The sequence below is a fragment of the Melozone crissalis genome, unplaced genomic scaffold (assembly GCF_028551555.1).
Source record: "Melozone crissalis strain CALT ecotype California unplaced genomic scaffold, PUWL_Pcris_2 ptg000027l_1, whole genome shotgun sequence".
Classification (NCBI taxonomy): domain Eukaryota; kingdom Metazoa; phylum Chordata; class Aves; order Passeriformes; family Passerellidae; genus Melozone; species Melozone crissalis.
The window spans coordinates 42,531,817-42,554,744 of record NW_026535805.1 but is presented as its reverse complement, the minus strand read 5'-3'; the positions used below and the strand labels follow the sequence as shown (position 1 = coordinate 42,554,744).

The 22,928-nt window shown below is 38.6% G+C and overlaps 1 protein-coding gene across 1 annotated transcript in view; it reads left to right on the top strand.

The window, feature by feature from the left end:
- The window catches only part of LAMA2 (laminin subunit alpha 2), a 252,727-nt gene extending 235,249 nt beyond the window's left edge, over nt 1–17,478 (top strand). The window contains exons 56-64 of the mRNA XM_054279037.1: nt 83–259; nt 1,067–1,277; nt 5,792–5,904; nt 7,352–7,541; nt 9,954–10,109; nt 13,414–13,567; nt 13,929–14,059; nt 14,662–14,884; nt 17,271–17,478. Of these exons, the coding sequence (XP_054135012.1) occupies nt 83–259; nt 1,067–1,277; nt 5,792–5,904; nt 7,352–7,541; nt 9,954–10,109; nt 13,414–13,567; nt 13,929–14,059; nt 14,662–14,884; nt 17,271–17,428 (1,513 nt within the window). The 3' untranslated portion in view covers nt 17,429–17,478. The remainder of the gene's footprint in view (nt 1–82; nt 260–1,066; nt 1,278–5,791; nt 5,905–7,351; nt 7,542–9,953; nt 10,110–13,413; nt 13,568–13,928; nt 14,060–14,661; nt 14,885–17,270) is intronic.
- The last annotated feature ends 5,450 nt before the right edge of the window (nt 17,479–22,928 follow it).

The following is a 22,928-nucleotide window of genomic DNA, read 5'->3' as shown; positions in this document are numbered from 1 at the left end:
GGGGCTTGCAAGGGGGTGATTTCAATACAAGCAATAACCAGCGTAAAATATATATTTCTTTGCTTTCAAATGTTTTCCACAGGATGTTCAGTGTTCAAGTCGATGAAGACAAAGTCCAGACTCAGAGGTTGCCATCAGACCTGCCCATCTCTGTTAAGAAACTCTTTGTAGGGGGTACATCTTCTCAGTTTCACACTGCACCTCTCAGAAGCATACCACCATTTGAGGGCTGTATATGGAATCTTGTCATTAATGCCACGTAAGTCTCAATGATGCCAAAAAATGTCCAGTTAATGAGATCTGGTTGAACTGCCTTGGAAAGTTTATTGTTGCAACTAATCATACTAGCAGCAAATCCTAGAATATGATCTGTTTTCTTTATATGCCATTCCTTTTTTTTTTTGTCTACAGTATATGCTCCATAGGCTCTGCAATTAATGAGCTGTTTTACAGACAAGCCAACACTGTCTGTTTATCCATGAAATCACAGAAATTCAGCAGTAACACTGCAGTAAGATGTATGTCAGCGATAGGTATTTATGGTGTACTAGAACACTTTATTTTAGGTAAGGGTGACTTCCAAGAGAAGTCAAAATTCTGAGAACCACCATGGGAATCAATTTACTTTGTGGAAAGTGCAGTAATCTGGAAGGAGCATTTGAGTAAAAGGAAAGGCAATGGTGAATAAAATAAGACCTCTATAAAAAGTTTCCATCTAAATCTTTCTTTCACATATCTGGCGTACCTAAATTAGGATTTTATTGCTCCACATCAGAGTAAATGGCTTCTCTGTAATGCTATTGAAGCTACATAGGCCTGTGAAGTTTGCCAAAGAGGATGCCTGTCTCTCTGCACTGACTGTAGGAAGAAAAGCCAATGTCACTATCACCTTAGTTTAAGTGTCTTGCTTCTGTAGCTGTACCTACCTGTACTGGGCAGGATGAGTCCTGGCTTTTTGTGTCCTGTGAAGTGAAATTACACTGCAGCATATAGTTGTTCTTTATAAATGGGTGATATAAAGGCAGAAAAACTAAAAACAGACATTGCTCTTCTTCTGTGTTCTCAGCCCCATGGACTTTGCTCAGCCCGTGTCCTTTGAAAATGCAGATATTGGCCGATGTCCCACACTAGAACCAGAAGTTAGAACTGAGGATGAAGATAAACCAACTCGTGCAACAGTTCTGGTCCAACCTGAACCAGGCACTAATGGGGAGAAAGAAGGGCCAGGAATCCCTCCTGCTTCTCCTTCTCCAACACCATCTCTATCATCAGCACTTGTAAGTTTAAATCACTTCAGTCAGATAGAGTCTGAAAAGTTTCTTTTCCCAGGCAGAATTGAAAAGCTATTCATCAAGAATAATGAAGCACTTTGCCACAAAAATAGGGACAATTCAACATGATACTGTAAATTAACACCATGTTGCAGGTCAGTAAAACCTGCAGATAAGGGAAAACTGGCTGATATCATTTGCTTGGATTATCACAACAGTAATTTAAAAAAGTATATAGTTTTAGAAATATCTTTGGCTTGCATGCTTAGCCATAAACCCTTACACTTCAGGGTGTAAGCCAAGCAAAATTTGCCTGGGGTTGGAAGGGAAATTTTCCCATGGGAAATCCATTTCATTAAGATATTTCTTGTGCTGGTCTCTGATGCACATGATAGCAGTCATGTCAATGGTGTGATGAAGAAAAAGATAAACCAGGAGGCCTATTCAATATGGCAATTCCTCCACTGCTATTTTATAACTTCAGTCAGGAGAATTACAAAATGAAACCCCAGTCACTGCTAAATTGAGCTCAGCTGTTGTTACCAGAAATAAACAGTGAGGTAGTGGCAAGCAGTCTTCTACAACAAAATTTAAGGAAGAAACTCCTTGTCTCACAAGTTTAGTAGTTTTATAAGCTGATGGAACATTTTACTGGTCACAAACATATGTTTACACATCTGAATATTAAAATGAATAATACGTACACCAGAAGATGTTTTTGAGGGGAAAAATTATTTGTATTTTGTTAGACCTGAATACAACCAACAGGTTTATGCAGGCTCTATATAGTTTAGTATGAGTGAGGTTTCAAAATGGTGTGAAAAGACTGCACATTCCCCAGTTAGGAACCTGTTTGCGTTACTGGAATTTCCCTTCAATAGTAATGAGATAGTTTCGAGAAGAAGCTAAATTCTATTTGAGACACATGACCACCCTTGTTGGCCAGTATATATGGCACAGCTTTATCTAGAAAGACTTATCAGGTGTTACTGAAATCTCCACATCACATGCATGGAAATGGGAGCCTTGGGTTCAATAGCTCCATCTCAGGTATTACCGTGCCCCCAGCCCCACAGTTACAGACTCCAGCCTCTCAGTGTTCTGGGCAGCGGCTGTGACTCGTTCCCACAAGGTGGAGTAGTTGTAGCACCAGGGCTCCCACGCAGCTTCTCTGTTTGGAATTCTAAGAAAATTTGCAGTACAGTAAGGCTACTATAGAAAGATAAGGAACCAGGCAACAAGGTAAAAAGGATTATCCAGTTTAATGCTCGCTGTTGTGAAGGAATGCAGTTGTTCTTAGAAACAAATCTGTTGTCCTTAAAAACAAACCACAGAAGAGCATGAAAGAGTAAGTGCACACTTCCTAAGACTATAAACACGAACTTTTAAAATAGCAAAATGGAGAGGAATAGATCTACTCATTAATATCAGAAGCTAGTCCCATTCCAACTAGGTGAGTTTTGTATATCATGTATCTAGAGGGGTGATAATTTAAAACAGGAATTCCAAATAAAACACCATTACTTCCCTTCTCTCTTGGAAATACTGAAACTGTTTTAGTATGCTAAAGACTTGAAACTATTTTAAATAAGGCAAGCTTTTGGATAGCTGTTACATTCGTATTAGTGAGTTCTTCAAAGCATTTTTATGGGGACTGTTGCAAAAAAGTAACTACAGTCTGGTAATGAGAAAACACTCATATAAGGTGGCACTCACTACAGTAAATTATACAGAATCTCAGAGTAGAAGGACTTCATATGGAAAATGTACAGCAGAAAAAAGTTTTTTCATGTAGGAGGCTTGAATAACTTATATGCTCTATTTGAGTACTTTTAGGACATTTTGTATCTACATGCATCCATCTGCATGTAAAAGGGGAGGGCAGTTGAATCCCAAATGGAGGAAAAACCTACCTTGTACTAAAGGCAAGGCAAGATCCATAAGTAGGACAGTTGGGAAATACACCAGCCACCAGTCTGCTGCTGCTGCTGCTTTCTGTGAATGCCAGAGTGCTCCTCCACACTGGGTAACTGCTACTTCTGCCTCACGTTGTTCCCTGCTCCTCAGGGCTCGCTTGCTGCTGACACGAAGAGCGCCAGCCTCCCTTCTGCCTTTGACTCCATGACGGTACTGCCCACTTGTGACCCATGCATTTCTGCCCTCTGTTGTTAACAGCATCCAGTGAACTGGGAGGACTGCTGCAGTGCTTTTTCTACTAATTGCTTTCTTTGTAATTACTAATACAGCAAATGAGAATATGGAGAATGTGTGACAGTCCACCAGTGGCCTTTTCTGCTCTTCCTTTCCACTGCCATACACACCGAGCTTCTTGACCTACCAATCAAGTCCCTGACATCTTACAAGACTGAAGTAAAGTGCAGCTCAAGGGTTCAGTCTCTCATGTAATGTGGGAGATTATTAAGCAGCCAGGACACATTAAGGCCATTACTCAAAAAGCAAAGCTGAAATATTTTAATACAGGCTGGTGACCCGTGCTTAGGGCACAATCTGGTGAAAGCTGTAAAGCTGACTGTCCTTAGATAAAACAAAAGCAGACACAGGCTTGTGAATAAAATACGGATTTTTTTTTTAACATGCCCTACTGGTTTTGTTTTTCCTTTTGCTGACTTTTCATGATGAATGCTTACTATTGTAAGTAGTTATTAGCAAACAATCACTGTATGCTATGATTCCAGCCACCATGGTGTGTTGGATACTCTCCCACACTCCTTGCCCTTTCTTACAGTCGCCCTGCTGGAATGAAGAAAAACTGCAGTGTTTACTGGTGCTGGGGAGCAGCTTGCGTTAGGGTCAAACCCTTTACTAACATATACCAGCCTAGGATTAAATTTACTGTCAGAATATATCCTTTCACCATGTAAAAGTGTGCCAGAGAAAGGTGTGTGTATATATTTTCCAGTTCTTTACAGTACCAGTTGTTATTCCCTCTCTTTAAATTTTAGCAAGCTCAAATGTAATTGAAGGTATTATATGCATGGTATTGTCATTAGCTTAGTTGTTAGACTTCTAGATAAGCCTGTAAAGCTTAAAATAATTCAAAATTTTACCCTGAATTATGAGAATATGATTTCTTTTTTCTTTTTGATGATCACTGGAAGACTAGTATTATACATTCATAACCCTGCTTGGTCCTGGTGAATTTTCCCTGTTTTTTCCCTCCATTGCATATTGATGTATCAATTGTTCTTGTCATAATGCATGGTGTTCTACTCTGTCAGATTTAAACCAGAGCATTTATTATGCAAAACTATATTTTACAGGTGTTCTATACCGTTGTGAAGATCTTTGTGATGTGTGAAAGCAAAAAATATTACTGAAAAACTGAGTGAGAGAGGGAAATAAATTTCCTCCTTGCAGCTGAAATCTCAGGGCTTAAGTCACTCATGACATTTTCAAACTATTTCAGAGAAAGAACTCTGTCAGCGCAGAACACTGCACCTTGTGCTTTGCAGGCCCCTGCTGAGTCAGGGCTCAAATAAGAGACTGTCACCAATCCAAAATGATAGCAGCCACAGTGCTTAAAAACAGAGCTTGCAGCTATCAAAGTTTGTTTCTTTCCCAGCGGGATTGTCCGATATTTTGTTGAGTTAGATCCTATGAGTAGTTTCCTCACAATACTCTCAGTGGGAGGCAAAAGCCAGACATGAGTAGAAGCTGGTAATTACCATGGTCTCACATTGCCCCAGGCACTCCTATACAAGAGCTTTAGGACCAGAGATTAAAAGACCTGGTGAAATTAAAATGAGAAAATTATAGTGGGCAGAAGATATTTTACCTTGCATTGTTGCACCACTTGAAGATTAACAGAAGTGGAACGACAGGGAGGGGTTTGTTTCTTTACAAGCTGGGTAATGTCTCTACATTAGACAGCTGGGGGATTTCAGCAGCTGTTACATCTATCCATCAGTTATTCAGATTCCCTGATTGTTTGTGGGGGCCTTCCAACTGCACAGGGGAAAACAACACCACATTAAGCAAAGAATACAGTTGTAAAACAATATAAAGACATAAAATGAAGGACTCATTGACAGCTGCAGGATCTGAAACTACTTTTAACTCATTATTTCTAAGGTGACTGGATTTCAAGTTGACAACAAAGCATCCCTTTAAAACTTAAATCTTGTTTCATTACTGTAAGAGAGCATCCTACTGTGTAAAACTCAGTTATGTGAGCTAAGAGTACACTGAACTGCCTGGAAATCACTTAAGATTCTTGTAAATGTCCACTGGTGAAAACATGAAAGCAGCAATGTTCATATATTACTTTTATTTGCTTTTACAGCTATCTTAACGAGCTCTGCTTTTATACCAAGTTCCTGTCAGACTGGTTTATAACTTTAGCTGGTGTGATGAGACATCAGCCCACTGGAATATTGCAGGGCCAGTCTCTAGACTAGATACAATAGTCTCAGTCCTGAGCAGCTGGGAGACTCCCAGCACATGTACAGCTGAGACAGACACAAAATACGAAGTTTGCATGATTGTTGTGTATTTTGCAGGATTCCTGTGCTGCTGACACAGAACCAGCTATTTTAGAAGGTGGCAAGCAGTTTGGTCTTTCAAGGAACAGCCACATTGCAGTTGCATTTGATGACACCAAAGTGAAAAACAGGTATGTTGCTTGTTTCAGCAATGAGTTTTGATGGAATAGTGTCAAAATAAAATGCCCCTCCTAATTCTCTCAAAGGTATCTCCCAAAACTATGGACACAATCTGAAAGGATCACATGCCAAGACTAATTAATTTCATTAAGCAAACCTAAAAAAACATTAAGGTATAAAATCTAGGCAATGTAAGTAGCTCTCACGGAAACAATTTACCTCTTTGTTTGTAAAGGTTTGGGCACACACAGATCCCAGACTGATTTCCTAAAAACCAGAGTAATGGAATCAGGTTGTGTAACTGACTTCAAAGATGGCTTTTTCAGAGGAAAGTTTTTTGTTCAGTAACTGTATAATTTGTTTTAATAAGGATTTTTTTTCCTTTCCTCCAGTAGTGAAGATCAATCTTGCACAGTAAAAAGGAAAAATTATATTGCTATCCCAAAGTATAACACTATATACATATAGCTGTTGACATGCAAAGGAATTCCATGAACTGTTTATAAAAATGCAACTTTTTTCAATGGATTTGTGAAGATAGAATTTGTTAGTTGTTTTTTCTTTTGTTGTTCTGCAGGCACATGGTCATTAACAAATGTGCCATGACACATCATTAAGCAATTTTGCTGCTTATAGTTTCCAAATCCATTAGCCCCATGCTTATTTATCCCTATGAAGATGTTGTACCACATATGTAATTTTAGAAAACTGGGAATGATCCTGGACTGATCATTTTCATGTAATGACTTTTCATGTATATTATCAGCTGCTTTCAGGTACTGACTTTGCAGCTCAGCTTGAGCAAAGTTAGTGATGTGTGGCCAGTGCAACTTTAGCATTAGAAAATCTAAATAATTTCTTCACAGGTTCTTTGCTGTTGAGGAGGTTCTCAACATTACCATTCTGTCCAAGGGGTCATTAAGTTTGCTCAGACACAGCCTCATTTTCTCTTGGGAGAGATCAGAATAAGTGTTTTATATCCTCATTGTAAACTTTTCTGTCTGCATCTTTAAAAGTTTTGCAACCTGTCTTCAGGCAATACAACTCATTAGAAACTCAACATTTGCCAGCTGTCACTACAGCTCTCTCCCCTTTGTGAGCATTATGTGTGTGGATGATGGATAACGCTGCTGGAATTTTACAAGTGCTGGGATTTTTTAGCTGCTACAGCTGCAGCTGAGAATTGCATCTTGAAATTCTATGCCAAGATTGTAGTTTTGTATCTCCATAGCAAAGGAGTTAATGAATGCTCACATGTCAGGGATCAGATAGGTGTGAAATGTAATTTGCATAAAACCAGATTATTTTCCTTGAATTCTAATGGACAAGTAAAATTGGCCACTAGCAGTATGAAATTTTTTTAGAAAAACACAAAAAGGTGAAGCAGATGAATTTGCCTGGAGCCTGACTCCAGGTATCTTTTCCATTTTTACTGTCTCCTGTTTGTTTGATTTCTAGGCTTACAATTGAATTTGAAGTCCGAACAACAGCTGATTCTGGCTTGCTGTTTTATATGGCCCGCATCAACCACGCTGATTTTGCTACAGTTCAGATAAAGAATGGTCTGCCTTACTTCAGTTATGATCTGGGGAGTGGGAACACCAGCACAATGATTTCCAACAAAATAAATGATGGCCAATGGCACCAGGTATAATAGTGTCTAATTCTAAATTATTCTTTGCAATGGTAAGAGTGAACTTTGTTTTGCCTTGAGATATTTGCAAAATGTAGTCCACACAAGCCAAACTTTACAGCTAGTATTTTCTGAGGAAAAAAGAAAATAATCTAGCAAAAAATTCTGTCAGATGCACTGGTACAGAGAAATTTATCCTTCAGGAAACACATATTTCTGAACATATTTAAAATATGTGCCATGTAGTAAGGAACTACAGAAAATGTTCCTTCTTGCTTAATAGGGCTCATGTGAGTATCAGCTCATGATGATGGAATACATCATTAAAACCAGTTTTTTCTACATTAATAATGTCATTGTTAAGGTAGATTGCTGAGAACAAAGAAAAAAAAAAAAAGAAGTAACATGTAAGTAAACCTTCCCTGGATTATTAATTCAGTAGGGAATAAATATGATATTCATGAATTTATTTGGCAGCACCTTCTGTGACTTTATGAGGGAACATTATATGCAATGCCTGTGGCACTTGGATGCTAAGAGAAGGAATGATATCACAGCTATGAAATTTAATATTTACTGGGCCAAGGACAACAGACACACAGTATGTTCATTAGGTGACATGCTGGAAGGCACCATTCAAGACAGAGAAGCAAAGTATACATGTAACTGTGGGTTGAATTTATATGTCATATTTTACACTGAATTTTGTACAGATATTTAGAAATTCATCATCCGCATCTCATCCCCAAATGACAAAAAAAATCTCATTTCGTTTTCTCTTACATTTTATTTGCCTCATCTCCACTCTGTTCTCCAGGAATTTTACTTTCACAAAATGAAAGTAAAATTACTTTTACTTTTTACTTTTAGTCATGAACTTTTTGATAATAGCAACTCCTCCTAAACCAAGGTATTTCATAAAGGGAAAAAATGAAGTTGTAGTAATCATTTATCTCTTTCATATAATGCCTAGAAGCACTGGCAGCAGACCAAGGCCCCATTCTGCTACTCCCTCTGAAGATACAGAAGAGATGCTTTTGCTTCTTTAGCCATTTTCTCTTTATTCTGAGAGAACTAAGTGAAGCATATATTTCTTAATGGAAAACTGTGCTCTTTGGGCATATAGCTTGACATTCCACAAGAGAGGGCCCCTTTTTGTAGATCCTGTTTCTGTAGCAGAGAATGGAAACAAAGTCACAGTTCTCAAAAAAAAAAAAAATTGAGAAGGAGGGAAGGCAGCACTTTTAGGAAAAGGCCACAGTCCTTGTGTGTGATAAAGCAGGGGCTTCTCCTTAAAATAATCCTTTAGTGACAGCCTTTTCTCCATTTGGAATGATTTAGGTTAAAAACATTTCCATCAGTCCTACAGAAGCCACTTGGTGCTGCTGCTACCCTACTCTCTGTTTAGGTCCTCTGAGGGAATGTCTGTTCCCAGCTCCTGTCTCACCCACCAAATCCTCCTTCTGCCCAAGGTGTAGTTATCCATCTCAAATTTGCAGTTGCCTGTAAACACCAAGTTCAGGCCCTCACCTTCAGGCCATCCTTGTCAGTGTTCAGTCATTCCCACTGCATGACAGATATGCTGCCACACTGGAGCAGAAGCAGCCACGTTAAAGAAGAGCCAAAAAGTGCTGTTTGTCTGTCTTTGCTATTCTGGTGAGCCAACTACTGCACTGTTTAGGAATCTGCTAACATGCATGATGCATTTTGCATGTATTCATTTTTATGAAGAACCATTTTTATACTGAGTTGTAGAGATTTCAATATAAAATTTTACACAGACATTGGCCTGGAATTTCCTCAGCTCTTCAGCAACTGCACTCCCTCCATGCAATTCACAGTCCAATTGTCTGAATAGAAGCCATAATACCAACAGAACATAGTTGGTATTGTATTTACTTTAGCATGAACCGTGATCTGAGGCATGTCCAAGCTAGTGGAATCATAAACTCAATATTTTCTGCAAACATGTGCTGCTATAAAGATTTGCAACCAGTGCCATAACATTCAGCATTTATTCTGAAGTACTTATCTATTCTCAGCACTTAAAATTGCTGTCTGATTCCAGGAAAAAAAATACTGTGCTGTCCCTATTATAACATAACAATGAAGCATTTTAAAGGCATCTCAAGTCTTTTCAGTAATTCTAGTAAATGATTTTCATGATGCCTCCTGACCCAGGTGCAAGTAAACCACAGTCAGATGTTGCACAAAACCTTGCTCAGGAGCTTTGTTCTATAAATATTATCCATAGCTGTTGCTGTGGTACTTCTGTAACCACTCTTACTTCTTTCTTGTGTATTGTTATATATCTTGGATTGTAACAGTAGTTACAATCTGAAAGTGCCTGGTTGTAATTCCTGTAATTACGGGAATTGTAATTGGTTGTGATATCTGTAATTGTATCACATTTTTGTGTCTTTCTAGATAAAAGTAAGTCGAGTGAAGCAAGAAGGAAACCTCATAGTAGATGGTGTTTCTAACGGGACTGTGAGCCCCAAGAAGGCCGATATACTGGATGTTGTAGGAATGCTCTATGTGGGAGGGTTGCCCATTAACTACACAACCAGGAGAATTGGTCCGGTAAGCAAATTTGTTTAAGTTATCTCACATGCTTTAAGCGTGTCCTGATTGCTGCAAATGTCTTCCCAGTTTTGTTCTGTCTTGCTTTTCCCTCAGACTGCTCAAGGATATGGAGTAAATGGACCTTAGTGGAGGTGAACAACATTCTGTCAGTGGAATGATCTGACTCAGAATCCAATTAATGCAGAAACAAAAAAAAAAAATTAAATAGCAGAGTTATTAGAGTTATTTACTGTTTTGGAAAAGCAGTAAAGAAAGAAAAAGAAAGCTCCATACACTTGTATCCACTTGGATCACTGCATAGCTAGAGTATAGGTTCCTGAGTACCACTTGCCCTTTCTCTTGGCTGTAATTAATCTAGCAGCAAATGCTAAGAAACAGTGAAAGGATCTCCGAGAAGGAACAGCAGAAGCCAGAATTACCCTGGGCAGAGTACCCAGTATGCTGCTGCTTACTCTAATAATCCCTTTTGTGTTGCTATTACTGAAAGAGGAGAGAGTGTGTTTTGAAGGAAGGCCTTGCAAATTCTGTTGTCCTCTTTCTGTTTCCAAATTAAATGTGCATATATAAATTTATCACTGTTTTAGTTCAAATGCCCAGCTTCCATGCTAACATGCAAGATGACAGAGCACCCAGATAAATAAATATAATTTTGTCCTAAATTTTTTAGAGTTAACTAGGAACACTGTATTGTCACCCAGACCATTTACTGCATCTGTCTGCATGACTCCATTCCAGTCATCTCAATGATGCCCTTCCAACCTCCCAAGATACACCAGTATCAGAATGGGAGAAAAACCTCTTCGATGCTTTCTTTTGCTCTCTGTGAAGATGGCTCTTTCAAAGCAGAAGCCAGAACCTGAATGAATTTAAGTACTGTAAAGAACAAATTCGGCATCTAGCATGGCACAATTCAGACACACAAAAATGGAATGTCAGTAGGAACTATGGCTGGGTTCATCCTTAGTAGGTACAGAGAATCCATGAAGAGCAGACAAAGCACAAAACTGGTAAGGGAACAAAACAGTCTCCCAAAGAAGCAGATAAGTAAATACCATTATACCAAGATGTTTAGGGAATGGAAAATACGATTTTCCAATGTCCAATACCATTATGGACAGGCAAGAGTTCCCTTCTTTCAGTGCACAAAATAAATACAGGAAAGGAATTCCTAGATCCTTCTTAAGTCCATGTATTGACTCATGCAAAGGGAATGAACGGGATGAGTAACTGCTCTACATATTAGAGTTGTATTCCATAAGGACATATAAGATCATGTTTTTTTAGTAAATAATTGATTGTGCAGAGAGCCCAAATTGAGGCAAATCTAAATCATTAGGATTTACCAAGCCAGATCTGAGGCACTGAAAACCAAAAGCAATTTTTTACCCACAACATATAATTCCTAGTAGTATCAATTTATGCTCTTTGAAATATATCTGCAATTTACAGATACTAATCTAAGGAGAAAGATCACACTGTGTCCTTACCTGGTGCTATTTGCCAGAGGTAATGGAGGGAACCCATGCAGATAAATGGTTCAGTCTGGCAAAAACAGTCATGTTAGGTCCTGACAGTCTTTATTTGAAGCCACAGCTTCATTTAAATCCCAGTGCTTTGGGATTTAAATGAAGCTGTGACTTGAAATGTGTAAAAAACCATGCTTGCCTTCCAGTCATGCTCAGTAAAATACACTGCAGTGTGTAAGACTGTTGGGTTGCAGCTTCATGTAGAGGCTCTGAAGCAAACCAAGTTGAAAGGATGTGTTACCTTAGTCAGGGCTTGCTTCTGTACGCACATTAGTCCTTTTAGACAGTAATCTATTGTGTAACCGTGGTGGGTTGGCTTCCTTTTCAGTGTAGAAGACTAATACCCACCTGTGGAGCTTCAGCAGATGTCACATTCTGAGCACTCAAAACTCTGCTTTCAGCAAAAGAGGTCCTATTACTGTTTCCACACTAAAGTATAACCAGATTTGCTTTTCCATAGGGAAGAGAAAATTGTAAAGTTAGAGAATGTTATCAAATCATCTACAAATCTTGCATTTCTGTGATTTATTCTTGCAGAAAAAGTTTGTTTTGTTTTCTGGCATTTCTCTTTTCTGATAACAAGATTTTTTGATCTGGAGATGACTTACTTAGAAATTACAAAAAGGACTACTTATGAAAAATCTGACAGAAAGCATTGTTCAGTTCAGAACTGAATTTATTCACTGGTATTGCTAAAGTTCTCATGAAAATATTGTACAGGTGTATTTAGCTGTAATAAGCTGTACAATTTCACAGTACATACAGCTTTGATTTACAAGAAAATAAATTCTTGGAAATTCTTTCCAATTACAGGTCAGAATGTTGTTAGAGGGGGTAGTGGGCAGAGTCAAGACTTCTTGCTGCAGGTGTGCCTTTGTCCTTTTTGTATTTGTATGTATTTCTAGGCTAAATTTTATACACTGATGTTTATTTTCCTCCTTTTCTCTGCACTGCTTATGAATATATCTTCTTTTCCTTCCTCCAAGTATATGATGTATCATTTTCCTCTGTCTCACTGGTACCAGGATAGATTTTCCTAACTCTTTAAGTCAAAGATCAAAGCCTCTTTCTGAATCTGAGAACCAAAATGCAGCTTATGCTGACCTTGGAGAGAAGAAGGGAGGGCGAGTTCTGGAGGAGACGCCAGAGGATTTCAGAGGTCCCACTGGGATGCCCTGCTCACACCCAGAAAAACCCCTGCCCCAGGCAGATTGTGGGTAATCAAACCTCTGTTCTAAGTGTGCCCAGCACAGGGGAGCCAGGCTGGAGCTGCAGTTTGCTGCCCTGCACTGGAGCCTCCATGGACGTGAGCACATTCCCTGCCTCCACCAGCCTCTCTGGCCAGCTGAGGGGCCCTCATCACTGCAGTCATCAGACTAAGTGCAGTCAATGATGTCAACCTTCACACAGGGGCTTTGTTCATTTTAGTAGTGATGTTACCTAGTCAATTAAAAAGGCAAAGTATAGGCCATTAAATTCCTGCATTGCTGATGTAATTTGCTATGTTTCATTATGTGGTGTATTATTTTATGTCCTTTCCAGTAAGCCAAATAGATGTGACTCAGATCACATCCCTGAAAAGTAATGTAATTCATCTTCAGTATGATTAAGAATAGATTCCAATTACAATCAGATATTAAGGATTAGCCATGTAAAATGCAAGTTTTATTCAGCTCCATAAATCCAGCAGAGAAGCAGAGAAAATGCACTCATTGATTGCATTCTTTAGGCTTGCTTCTCATAGTTTTACATTTTGTTTGAAATATTGACTGCAGGTCCTCCATAGCATTGATGGCTGCATCAGGAATTTTAAAATGACAGAATCGCCTGTTGACCTGAATAATCCAACTTCCATCTTCAATGTTGGAAAATGCTTTGTCACTGCACAGAAGGGAACGTACTTTGATGGAACAGGCTTTGCCAAAACAGGTAATGAACAACAATTCTGGTGATAGCCAAAGAACAGAGAAAGGGGAGGTTCTGCTTTCAAAAACTCCCAGTGTTATCTAACTCCTGTTGGCTGGAGGCAAAGTGAGACCAGGACTTCAAACTCTTGCTGATAATTTTTAGTTATCCTGCGTGAGGAGAAACGATGTGACTTCCTAGCAAGGTCTTGCACCAAGCACAATTCCATAAAAGTTATTTACAGGTTTCACATGAAATGGAGTGCATTAACAATGCCAAGTTAGTTACTTTGCCTTACACTCAGCACAATTTGTGTGATGATTATTAGGAATAATGTATTAGATGCTTATATTCCTTTTATTGTGCTTCCCCTTTTCTCTCCAAGTTGGTGCATACAGAGTGGGAACAGATCTGCTCGTGGAATTTGAATTCCGTACAACACGAATGAACGGTGTTCTCCTAGGAGTCAGCAGCCAGAAAATGGATGGGCTTGGCATTGAATTAGTAGGTGGAAAAGTGAGTAGCAAAGCCCTTTTGTTTCTTCAAACAATGCTTAGATAGCATTGGTAGTTTAAATGCAAGGTCATTATCCCAATCTCAAGATGTCTCAAAAGATAGCAGGGCTCTCAAAGGAGAGCCACACTTGCAGCTTTCCATACATCTAGAGGATTTTACACTTTTAAAAGATAGTTTAAAATATTCTGTAATATTTGAGTCTCCTAAAACTACAATCAGGTCTTAAATTAGTGACTACATAAGAAGTTTTGATGAAAAGCTTTGTCATTAATAATGCTGGTTTCTCTTGGATATCTTTTGATTCACTGGAAAACCAGTCTGGAAAACCAGTCATTATTCTATCGCTATAAAGATTTTCGAGGGGTGTAAAACACCCTAAAACTAAGACCAAAAAAAAAGAGAAAATTACAACTTAGACAGCAATTTTGCATATTTCCACTTGTGTTAACTCAGTGATAGAACCCAGATCCCAGAGGGACAGCAATCCACATAGTCTTTGGTGTGTACAGTCAAACCATGTCGGCTTTAAAAAAACCAAACAAACTAACATAAACAACTGAACTGCCTTGAAAACTTGCTGATGCCCGTGCTGTGCTTTTCAGGTGATGTTTCATGTTGACAATGGGGCAGGCCGATTCTCTGCTGTCTATGAGCCTGATGCACCGGGCAGTTTGTGTGATGGGCAGTGGCACAAGGTCCTTGCAAACAAGATCAAACACCGCTTGGAGCTGACTGTGGATGGCAGACAGGTGGAGACCGACAGCCCAAACAGGGCCTCGACCTCGGCGGACACCAACGACCCTCTCTTTGTTGGGGGCTATCCTGGTGAGCATGCAACACACAAATTGTGCTTTACTTAGCCTCCAATAGTGCTGCCTTGGTAATGGCTTAAATGTAAGTAGGACTAGTATGCAAAAGATGATTGATAAGACAGGTTGAGTTTGTATCAGTTGACATGGATGCTCATTTCTGCATTCAGCTGCATTTCAGAACAAGAAGTTCTGCAACAAGAGACTCTCACAGATACCCCTGCCCCATTTCAAATGTAGGCACTGTCACAGGGGATCAGGCAGATTTTCTGCCTTCTGCTGCTCACACACACACAGCCTTCCTCTAAAAACTTTCTGTTTAGCAATAGCATAATAGTTATGTTGCAATAGTAACAGCATTTGGCATATTTAAATTTAACTTAGAAACAGCAAATTTTACCCAAAGAATGTGTATATGCCCTTGAGGGGGCAGGGTAGTGTATGTGTAAATCACCCTGTAAGACCTAAAGAACTGAGTAATAAGAACAAGAGCATGCACAGAGAGGTAAGAAGACTATCTCTTTCTAATTAATGCCTTTGCTTGTGGTCTGCTGGGTTTTAAAGGAAAAAACTCCATAATCTATGTTTCCTAATCAGTATTCTGGAAGCCCTCAAGAGAATTTGTTTTATGCAGAGGTAATTGAACTGTATCGAGAATTGGGCTGAGGTCTGTAGCTGGCTTTCTCTTCCACTAAGCTGATAATGAATGCTAGTATTCGTCTCTTCATAGACAGTCAATAAATTCTCTAACAGCAGTTTACTTTCTGAAATTACAGTTAATATGTTTGCAAAGTACCAGTTTTGTTGCATTTGTAATAAATATTCCCTCTAGCTTGCAAACCAAAACAAAAAAGCAAAGTATGTTTGCAGTCTGTGTCTGCTCCAGTGCGTGCTGAGGTCAATGGCAAGACACCTCTGAGTTAGTTAATTCGTAGATTATTTTCTGGAAGTAGTTTTTTCACCCATTCTAATGTGTGATACAGTGCACCTAAAAAGCCTTCTCTCTCAAGCTTTGGAACATTTGAAAAATTGTCCTTGGTACTGACATATGAGAATTGAACTTTAGTCACAATGACTATCAATAAAAGCCAACAACATTGTGCCAGAAGGAAAACAGCTTTGTAGCAGCCTTTTTATAACAAAACAAGATTCTAGCATAGGAGCCAGCACTGAAGAAACAGTGCAGATGGAGTTACTATCTCGCTCTGGACTGCATGTCCAGAGGAGAGACACAAATCACAGTAACACTGCTATCTGTACCAAACAAACCTACATTTACCTCATGTTGAGGGGATATTCGTGAGTTCAGCCACATGGCAAGTTATGAATTTATTTAATAAACCTACTGCATGTGTAAACACTTCACTTTTCTTTTGCTGCTTAGTCTGGCTCATCCAGGATTTGTTTTAACATTCCCAATACCTAGACAGCCACATCACAAATTAGAAGCACAGTACCATGGGATTTTGTAAAATTAGTATTTGTATTATCTAGTCCCCTTGAAGCTGCATAAATAGAGCAAAACAGTTATAAATCAGCTAGAATTAACTGATGGAGAATTTTCTATGTAGTGAAAATTTTCACCACCATAGTGTGGACAAGAATAGAGATTCCTGGGTACCCATAAAAGCTAGCATTCATCTGCTGGTATCACTCTTCCCCATGCAAGGGGAGACAGATGGATTCAGCCATCTTATCCTCTGTGAAACAAAATAATGCTGTGGCCAGACAGTCTCTACAAGTGTAAAGTTACTTCTGCAACTCACTTGGAAGAACACTGAGAAACAAGTTGAGCCACAAATTTCAAGCAGTTGAGAGAAATATTTCCAGCTTCCCAATCAAACCACCCTCACTTCCATCCCCTCCTTCATTAGTGGAAAAGATAGACTCCAACTCCTGGTTTTACTATCAACAAGGGAAAAAAAGAATACTTGAAGACTATCGAAACCAGTCTGTAAATGACATCTGAAATCCATCCTGAGGAACTGGCTGCTTTGTGATGTTAGGACTGAGAATTGCATCCACTTTGGCATATTTTTCCCCTCTATTATTCTGTGGATAAACAGCTTGAGAAGTTGAATATCTGCAGAGCATCACATGTGTATTGTACACGATTTGTAGGTGGCAAGCTGCATACATGGGCTACAATGGCAGTTTATATGTGTTCAGATCCTGCCACTTTCATAGTAGGACAGAAAAAGAAAAGAAGTCTGGATTGCTATCCAACATAAGCATTCATCACATTTGCTCATAATGTTTGTAATTTTTAAATAATGAATATATGCAGGAAATAAAACATTCATATATTGCTGGGGGCATCTCTTCTCATGCAAGACACTCAAAGAACAAAATTAAGTATCAAGTCTAACATAATTCCTTTCTAATTTTTTTCCCTCCTTCAGATGGTGTGACCCAGTTTGGGCTGACGACTAATATCCGTTTTAAAGGATGTATTCGATTCCTAAAGCTCACCAAGGGTACTGCAAAACCTCAAGAGATTAACTTTAGCAAAGCTTTGGAGCTGAAGGGTGTCCAGCCACTGTCGTGCCCTGCAGACTGATGGTCACTCAGCCAGTATGGGTCTGTTTATATAAGCACCTCCAATTACAAAAAAAAAAATCTATATCTGCATTGCATTAATAATAAAATGTCTTTGTGCAAGTATTTGAGTAGTGTTTGTGGTATATTCCAGTGGCTCTTTCAATGTATCTCCCAGGAATGCATGAACTATTCCCTTCCACCATCTCCTTCATTAAGAGAGTTACACAGTAATTTTTATCTATCTCTTTCCTTATAGCTTGAAATGGAAATGTTTAATCTTTCTTGTGATGAGTGAAACCATATATTATGCAGGTTGTTCCTTTTCTATTGAACACAGGTTCACAAAATATCTCAAGTTGGAAGGGAAGCATAAGGATCACCAAGTCCAACTCTCTGAAATGCTCACTAAATGCTTTTGGTGAGGTAGATCACTAAACTTGTATTCCTTTACAAGTCTAAATACCATGCACTTGTGGGCATGCACAACCTTATCCTTCACAAGCATATTAACTTGCTTCAAAAAATTATGCTTTGGTCACACCCAAGAGCTTTTATGAAATCTTTCTGATCATAGTATTTCCCATGAAGTTTCACTGAGAAATTAAATGTGGTCTGTATGGCTGCTGTCATGCTATAGCTGTGGAACCAAGTGCAGGAAGGAAAATGTTGGTGCTTAATTTATTTGGGATTATTGATGAAAATATGCTGCACCTAAAATCCCTGCTATATCACCTGAACAGCATTGAATTTTAACAGAGGTTGCATTGTTTGGTGTTGGGACATAGTGTCTCTAATCGAGGGAGTAGAACTGGGTTCTATTACGTACCTTGAAATACAGTTTTAAATGATCCTTAAATAAAGTTTGACATTGCTGCTCTCTCCCACATGATACTGAAGTTACATATAGCAAAAAATCACAAACCAGTTTTCTGAAGGAAGATGAAATCTTGACACTTGGAGCAGAATAGGGGTGAAGCAAGACCATTCCAGAGATTATTTGTGCAACACCTACTACTGCTCTCTGCTCTTATCTATTAATGAAATTCTTACCATAAAAGCAGGTTCCAAAGTTTGACTCTGCTGCTTCTGCCTGATGTTGTCAGTTTGTAAGAAATACTGAATGTAGAAGCCACTCCAAATCTTCCTTAAATAAAATTGATAATGCTATGTGGATAGCACTTTAACCATAGATGGAGAGAAGAAAGTTGCTTCCTAGATTCTCACTAAAATGCCAAATCCTAGTGATTTCCCTCTTGCTTTGTATGTTTTAGAGGGCTGTGAAATCTTCACTGAAGTGTGGGTAATGTTTTCTGTGGATTGTTTCAAGTTGTTAAACTGTAGTTTTGCAAAGGTTGTGATTCAGCCTTCAGGGCAGCTGCTGTAGGAACGTAAGAAACCTACCTATGCAAAATAAAAAACAACATAGCAGTTCTACCTTACCCCTGGCAGTAAGGTAGCACAACCATGCAATTAAATGAAAAAGGGGAAAAAGTTTTTAAAATTATTTTCCTCTGCCCACAAAGAGCCTTGAATACACATTTTCAGAAACTTTGACGTTACTAAAAGAAAGGCAGCTGCAAAATTTGTGCATAGGCTAGCTGCAAAATTTGTGCTTGCCAGTGAGCACTCCTGCAGAAGGGCTTTGTATTTTACAAAAGGCCTTTTTGGCATACAATGTTTCTTTAAACTGCCATGGGAGAAAAAAAAAAAAAAAAAACCAAAACTTTTATACTGGCAAAATACATTAAAGGGATGGTAATAAATATGTATATTGGCACTCTAACGGGGAGTCTACATCAATCAGATACACCTGAGGAAAAAAACATCTAACTCCTGTGAAGTCTTGAAGTAATTGCCTTCAGCAAGTATTCTAGTTTTAGTTGCAACTGGCCTTTAATGTTAAGGAACAGTTAATGGCTGCTCAGTGTTCAAAGTGCTAAGAATTAGTAAAGCATGCATTTGTCTCTGAAAAAGCCTAATTATTGGGCATGCACTGTCTTCAACTTCTACATGGTTGTGCTTTTAACAAGCACACTGTAAAATATTCATGTGTTTCTGTGTTATTCTTTATGCCTCATGTATTTACCTATTCTCATGCCAATAATATTTCAGGGTAGTTTGAGCTGCTCAAGAAAAGCAGGCCATAAGACTTCAAAGACAGTTTAGTATTTCAAAAAGTCTTAAAAATATGTGCAAAGGAAGCCCCAAGACAATGTTATTGTTATGGATGTCTCACAACACACAACAGCCAATTGTTGGCCCACTACACTACCCAGGCACGTTTCCTAGCCTCTAGAGTCAATTCAGCATGTTCAATTCTTTTTTAACCCAAACATGCTTGCAAAGGTTTCGGAGCTGGTTTTGGGGCTTTTTTTGAGGGCAGACTTGAAGACACAAGGGAAATTTGAACAACTGAGCCTAGAGCTCCATGAGTTAAACCATGCCCAGCCTCAGAGGCAGGAAATTGCCCTGCTCAGCGCTGCATCAGCAATGGTCTCTCACATAAATATGTCTTTGCCTTCAAAACAATTACTGGAGTTCCTATATAAAAGAAGTGGAATGGGAAAACAGAAAAAGACAGGCCTTTATGTTCTTAGCTCTGTTGAATTATTTCTTTGTTGCGTGACCTTCCAGGAATGTGTGGGACCCAGCAGAAACAATGAAACAATGCATGTTATTACATTTCTTGAACTTTCAAGTGTAAAAAAATCAACCATCTGCTGTCCTCTGCTAAAGGAAATACACTCAGTAGGCTGAAACAACAGCTACTTCAGCAAATAAGCTAAAAAGAAACAGAAAAACCTGACTAATTTGTTTTCATAGATCAGTGAGTGGATGCACCAAGTACTGTCAGTAAAGTTTCTGCCTTTGAAGATTCAGCAGAGCATCTGGGAATGATCCCAGCTCCCTGTTACTCCCTTTTGCCATACAAGAGATTAATAGATTGTCAGATTCCAGATACAGATTAAGATTGCCTGAAACCAGCAGGTTGTGAGCTTCAGAGCCATATGCAGCTGCTGGAGATTATGCCACTGCTGATTGTGCTGGGAACAATGCAATACATTTCCAATCCAAAACTGCAAACTTTTAATACATATTTACAAGCCACAAGTATTTAAAACCTTATTTTGGTAGATATTTTGCATACAGATGTTTTTACTGCCATTTTTCCCCCCCCTCAGACTTTAAATACTCTGCTGCTAAACTTCTAAACAAAAAACTCACATCCAGGTGGTTTTAGATTGTTTTAAAATTGATCTTGTTGAGTGTTTTCACTTTTAGACATCTGTGACAGACAGTTACTCTGAACAAGACAAATACCTCATCATTTAGGCCAACTGCTACGTTCAAAAAGGTTGTGTTTTCAATTTTAAATGCAAGTAGTTCTCAAACTCTTTGCAAAGAATAATTTCCTTTTTCATTCTATTCAATCACACTTTCAGCTCTTTATAGAAGCTTATAAAGAGAATATGTTTCTGGCTTAGTATTTTTCTTTAGAATGCACAAGAAAAAGTTAAAATGCCAAAAAACCCAAACCATTTCTCCCATCTCTCTTTTATCACAGAAACGACCAGAAATGTTTGTTCTAGGCCTTCCCTTGTTCAGCTTCTAGGCAGTCTGAGATACCCACTGAAAGGGTTTCTCAGTCCATGCAAGTAAAACTTTCCATTGGCTTGTTTCTGACCAACAAGAAAAGTGCGCTCCATACCCTTCATAAGAACACATTCATTGAAGGACCACCAAAAGTTCCCAATCCCCACATACACACCAGTTTTTAAACTTTTGAGAAGACCTTGCAGCTTTCAGCTAAGATTTTATGAAAGCAAATAAAACTCTTCTAAAAATATCCTCAATGGTTTTTTAACCTTTTTCTCTTCTTTTTAACATCTACATTTCCTAATAACAAAAGTCTGCCAGTTCTTCAGTCAACCATCAAGTCTGAGAGCATACACATGGGCTGAAGTTGTGCTGCAAATATGTAGAAAGGATTATCATTTTTACCATTTCATGTTTCATACCTGGACACAAAACCATAGAGAACTTTCTTGAAAATAATTTCTTAAATACACTGTTAATGTATCATGTCATGAAATTGAAACAAAACCCCAAATTATTCAGGTTATATATTTCTGTGATGTTATTCTTCATACTCAAGAGTACAAATAATTTCTTCCAAAAGTGCCAGATAATTCCAAATATGATCCATCTGTTTTAACTCAAAAAAAAATTCCTTTCCTGTTCAAATTTAGTGGGCAACATAGCATAAAATGACAGCACTTCAGAAACTAAAATATCTAATTTAAGGAAAGAAAGAAAACTGTAGGGAAAAATCTCCAGCAGTCAGTGCTCTCATACATGATTAATGCTCCCACAGGAACAACATCATTCTTTAGCCCAAATCTAACACCCATCTCCCAGTTTTCACTTGACTATGGACTTGACACTTCACTTATTTTGAAGAGAACTGCACACAACTCTCCTAATCCTAGAGTCCCCTCCTTTTACCCCAGCTTTTTTTAAAAGTACATTTGACTACAAAATTAAACTGATCCTTCCTGCCTGCCCAGCATTTATCTTATCACTCTGTAATGAGGACAATAATGAAAGTAGGTGTCTAGAATTTCAAAGACTATTTTTTATGATATACAGTATTACGAAAAATTCTGCAAGGCTGAATAATCTGCTGTGACATCCACCCTTTCAAACATAATTTATTTTGACAACTTTGGTTCTTCTAGTTGGCATGAGCAAGGAAGGATGACTGGCAGTTGAGGCCCTAGAGTAGCTACATTTCCTGTGGTTTTCTTCATTATGATTCTGCACTGCAATACAACGTGAATTTGATTTAAACAGCCAAAGGCCTCACTCCTTCACTGAGTTCCATGTCAACAGAGTAGCTCTCTGGGAGATGCAAAACTGCCCATCTCTCTGAATTGAGGGAATGAAGCACTTGGGGTGACGTGGACTCCTGTGACCCCAGAGGCAGAGGGTTGGGTGGAAAAAAACAGAGCTCTTTTCTCCACAACTTTGAATTATATGAAGTTAGAGTCATCATAAGCACCAAAGTGTCTGGAGGCATAGACTGGCCTAAGACAGCAGAGAATGATACCTCTACAGTTTCAGACCACTTGAAGATCCAAACAATATGCAAATATTAAAGATTATTCTAGTATTTCTTATTTAGCACCTGCTCAAGCAACAGCTCTATTTTATTCCTTATTTAAAGATTCTGGGTTTATGCTACATTTGCTTAAGGGAAAGACATTGCTCCTCTTATATTTTTTTCTTGGCTTGTTCTATGTCTGTGTTGTGGACAATTATGTTGAGAGGGAAGTAAACCTTCAACTGTAAAAAAATTTTGCTGCTTAGAAACCAATGATGTTGTGTCAAACTGTTACTGAGAGTAGAATCGTCAGAGTAGAATTTCTGCTTCAAATGACCAGAGGAAGCTACAGACTGTCCTTCACTGTGTCTGCAAATGCCACCTCCAGAGCTCTTCTGGCCCACACTGCCCCAAA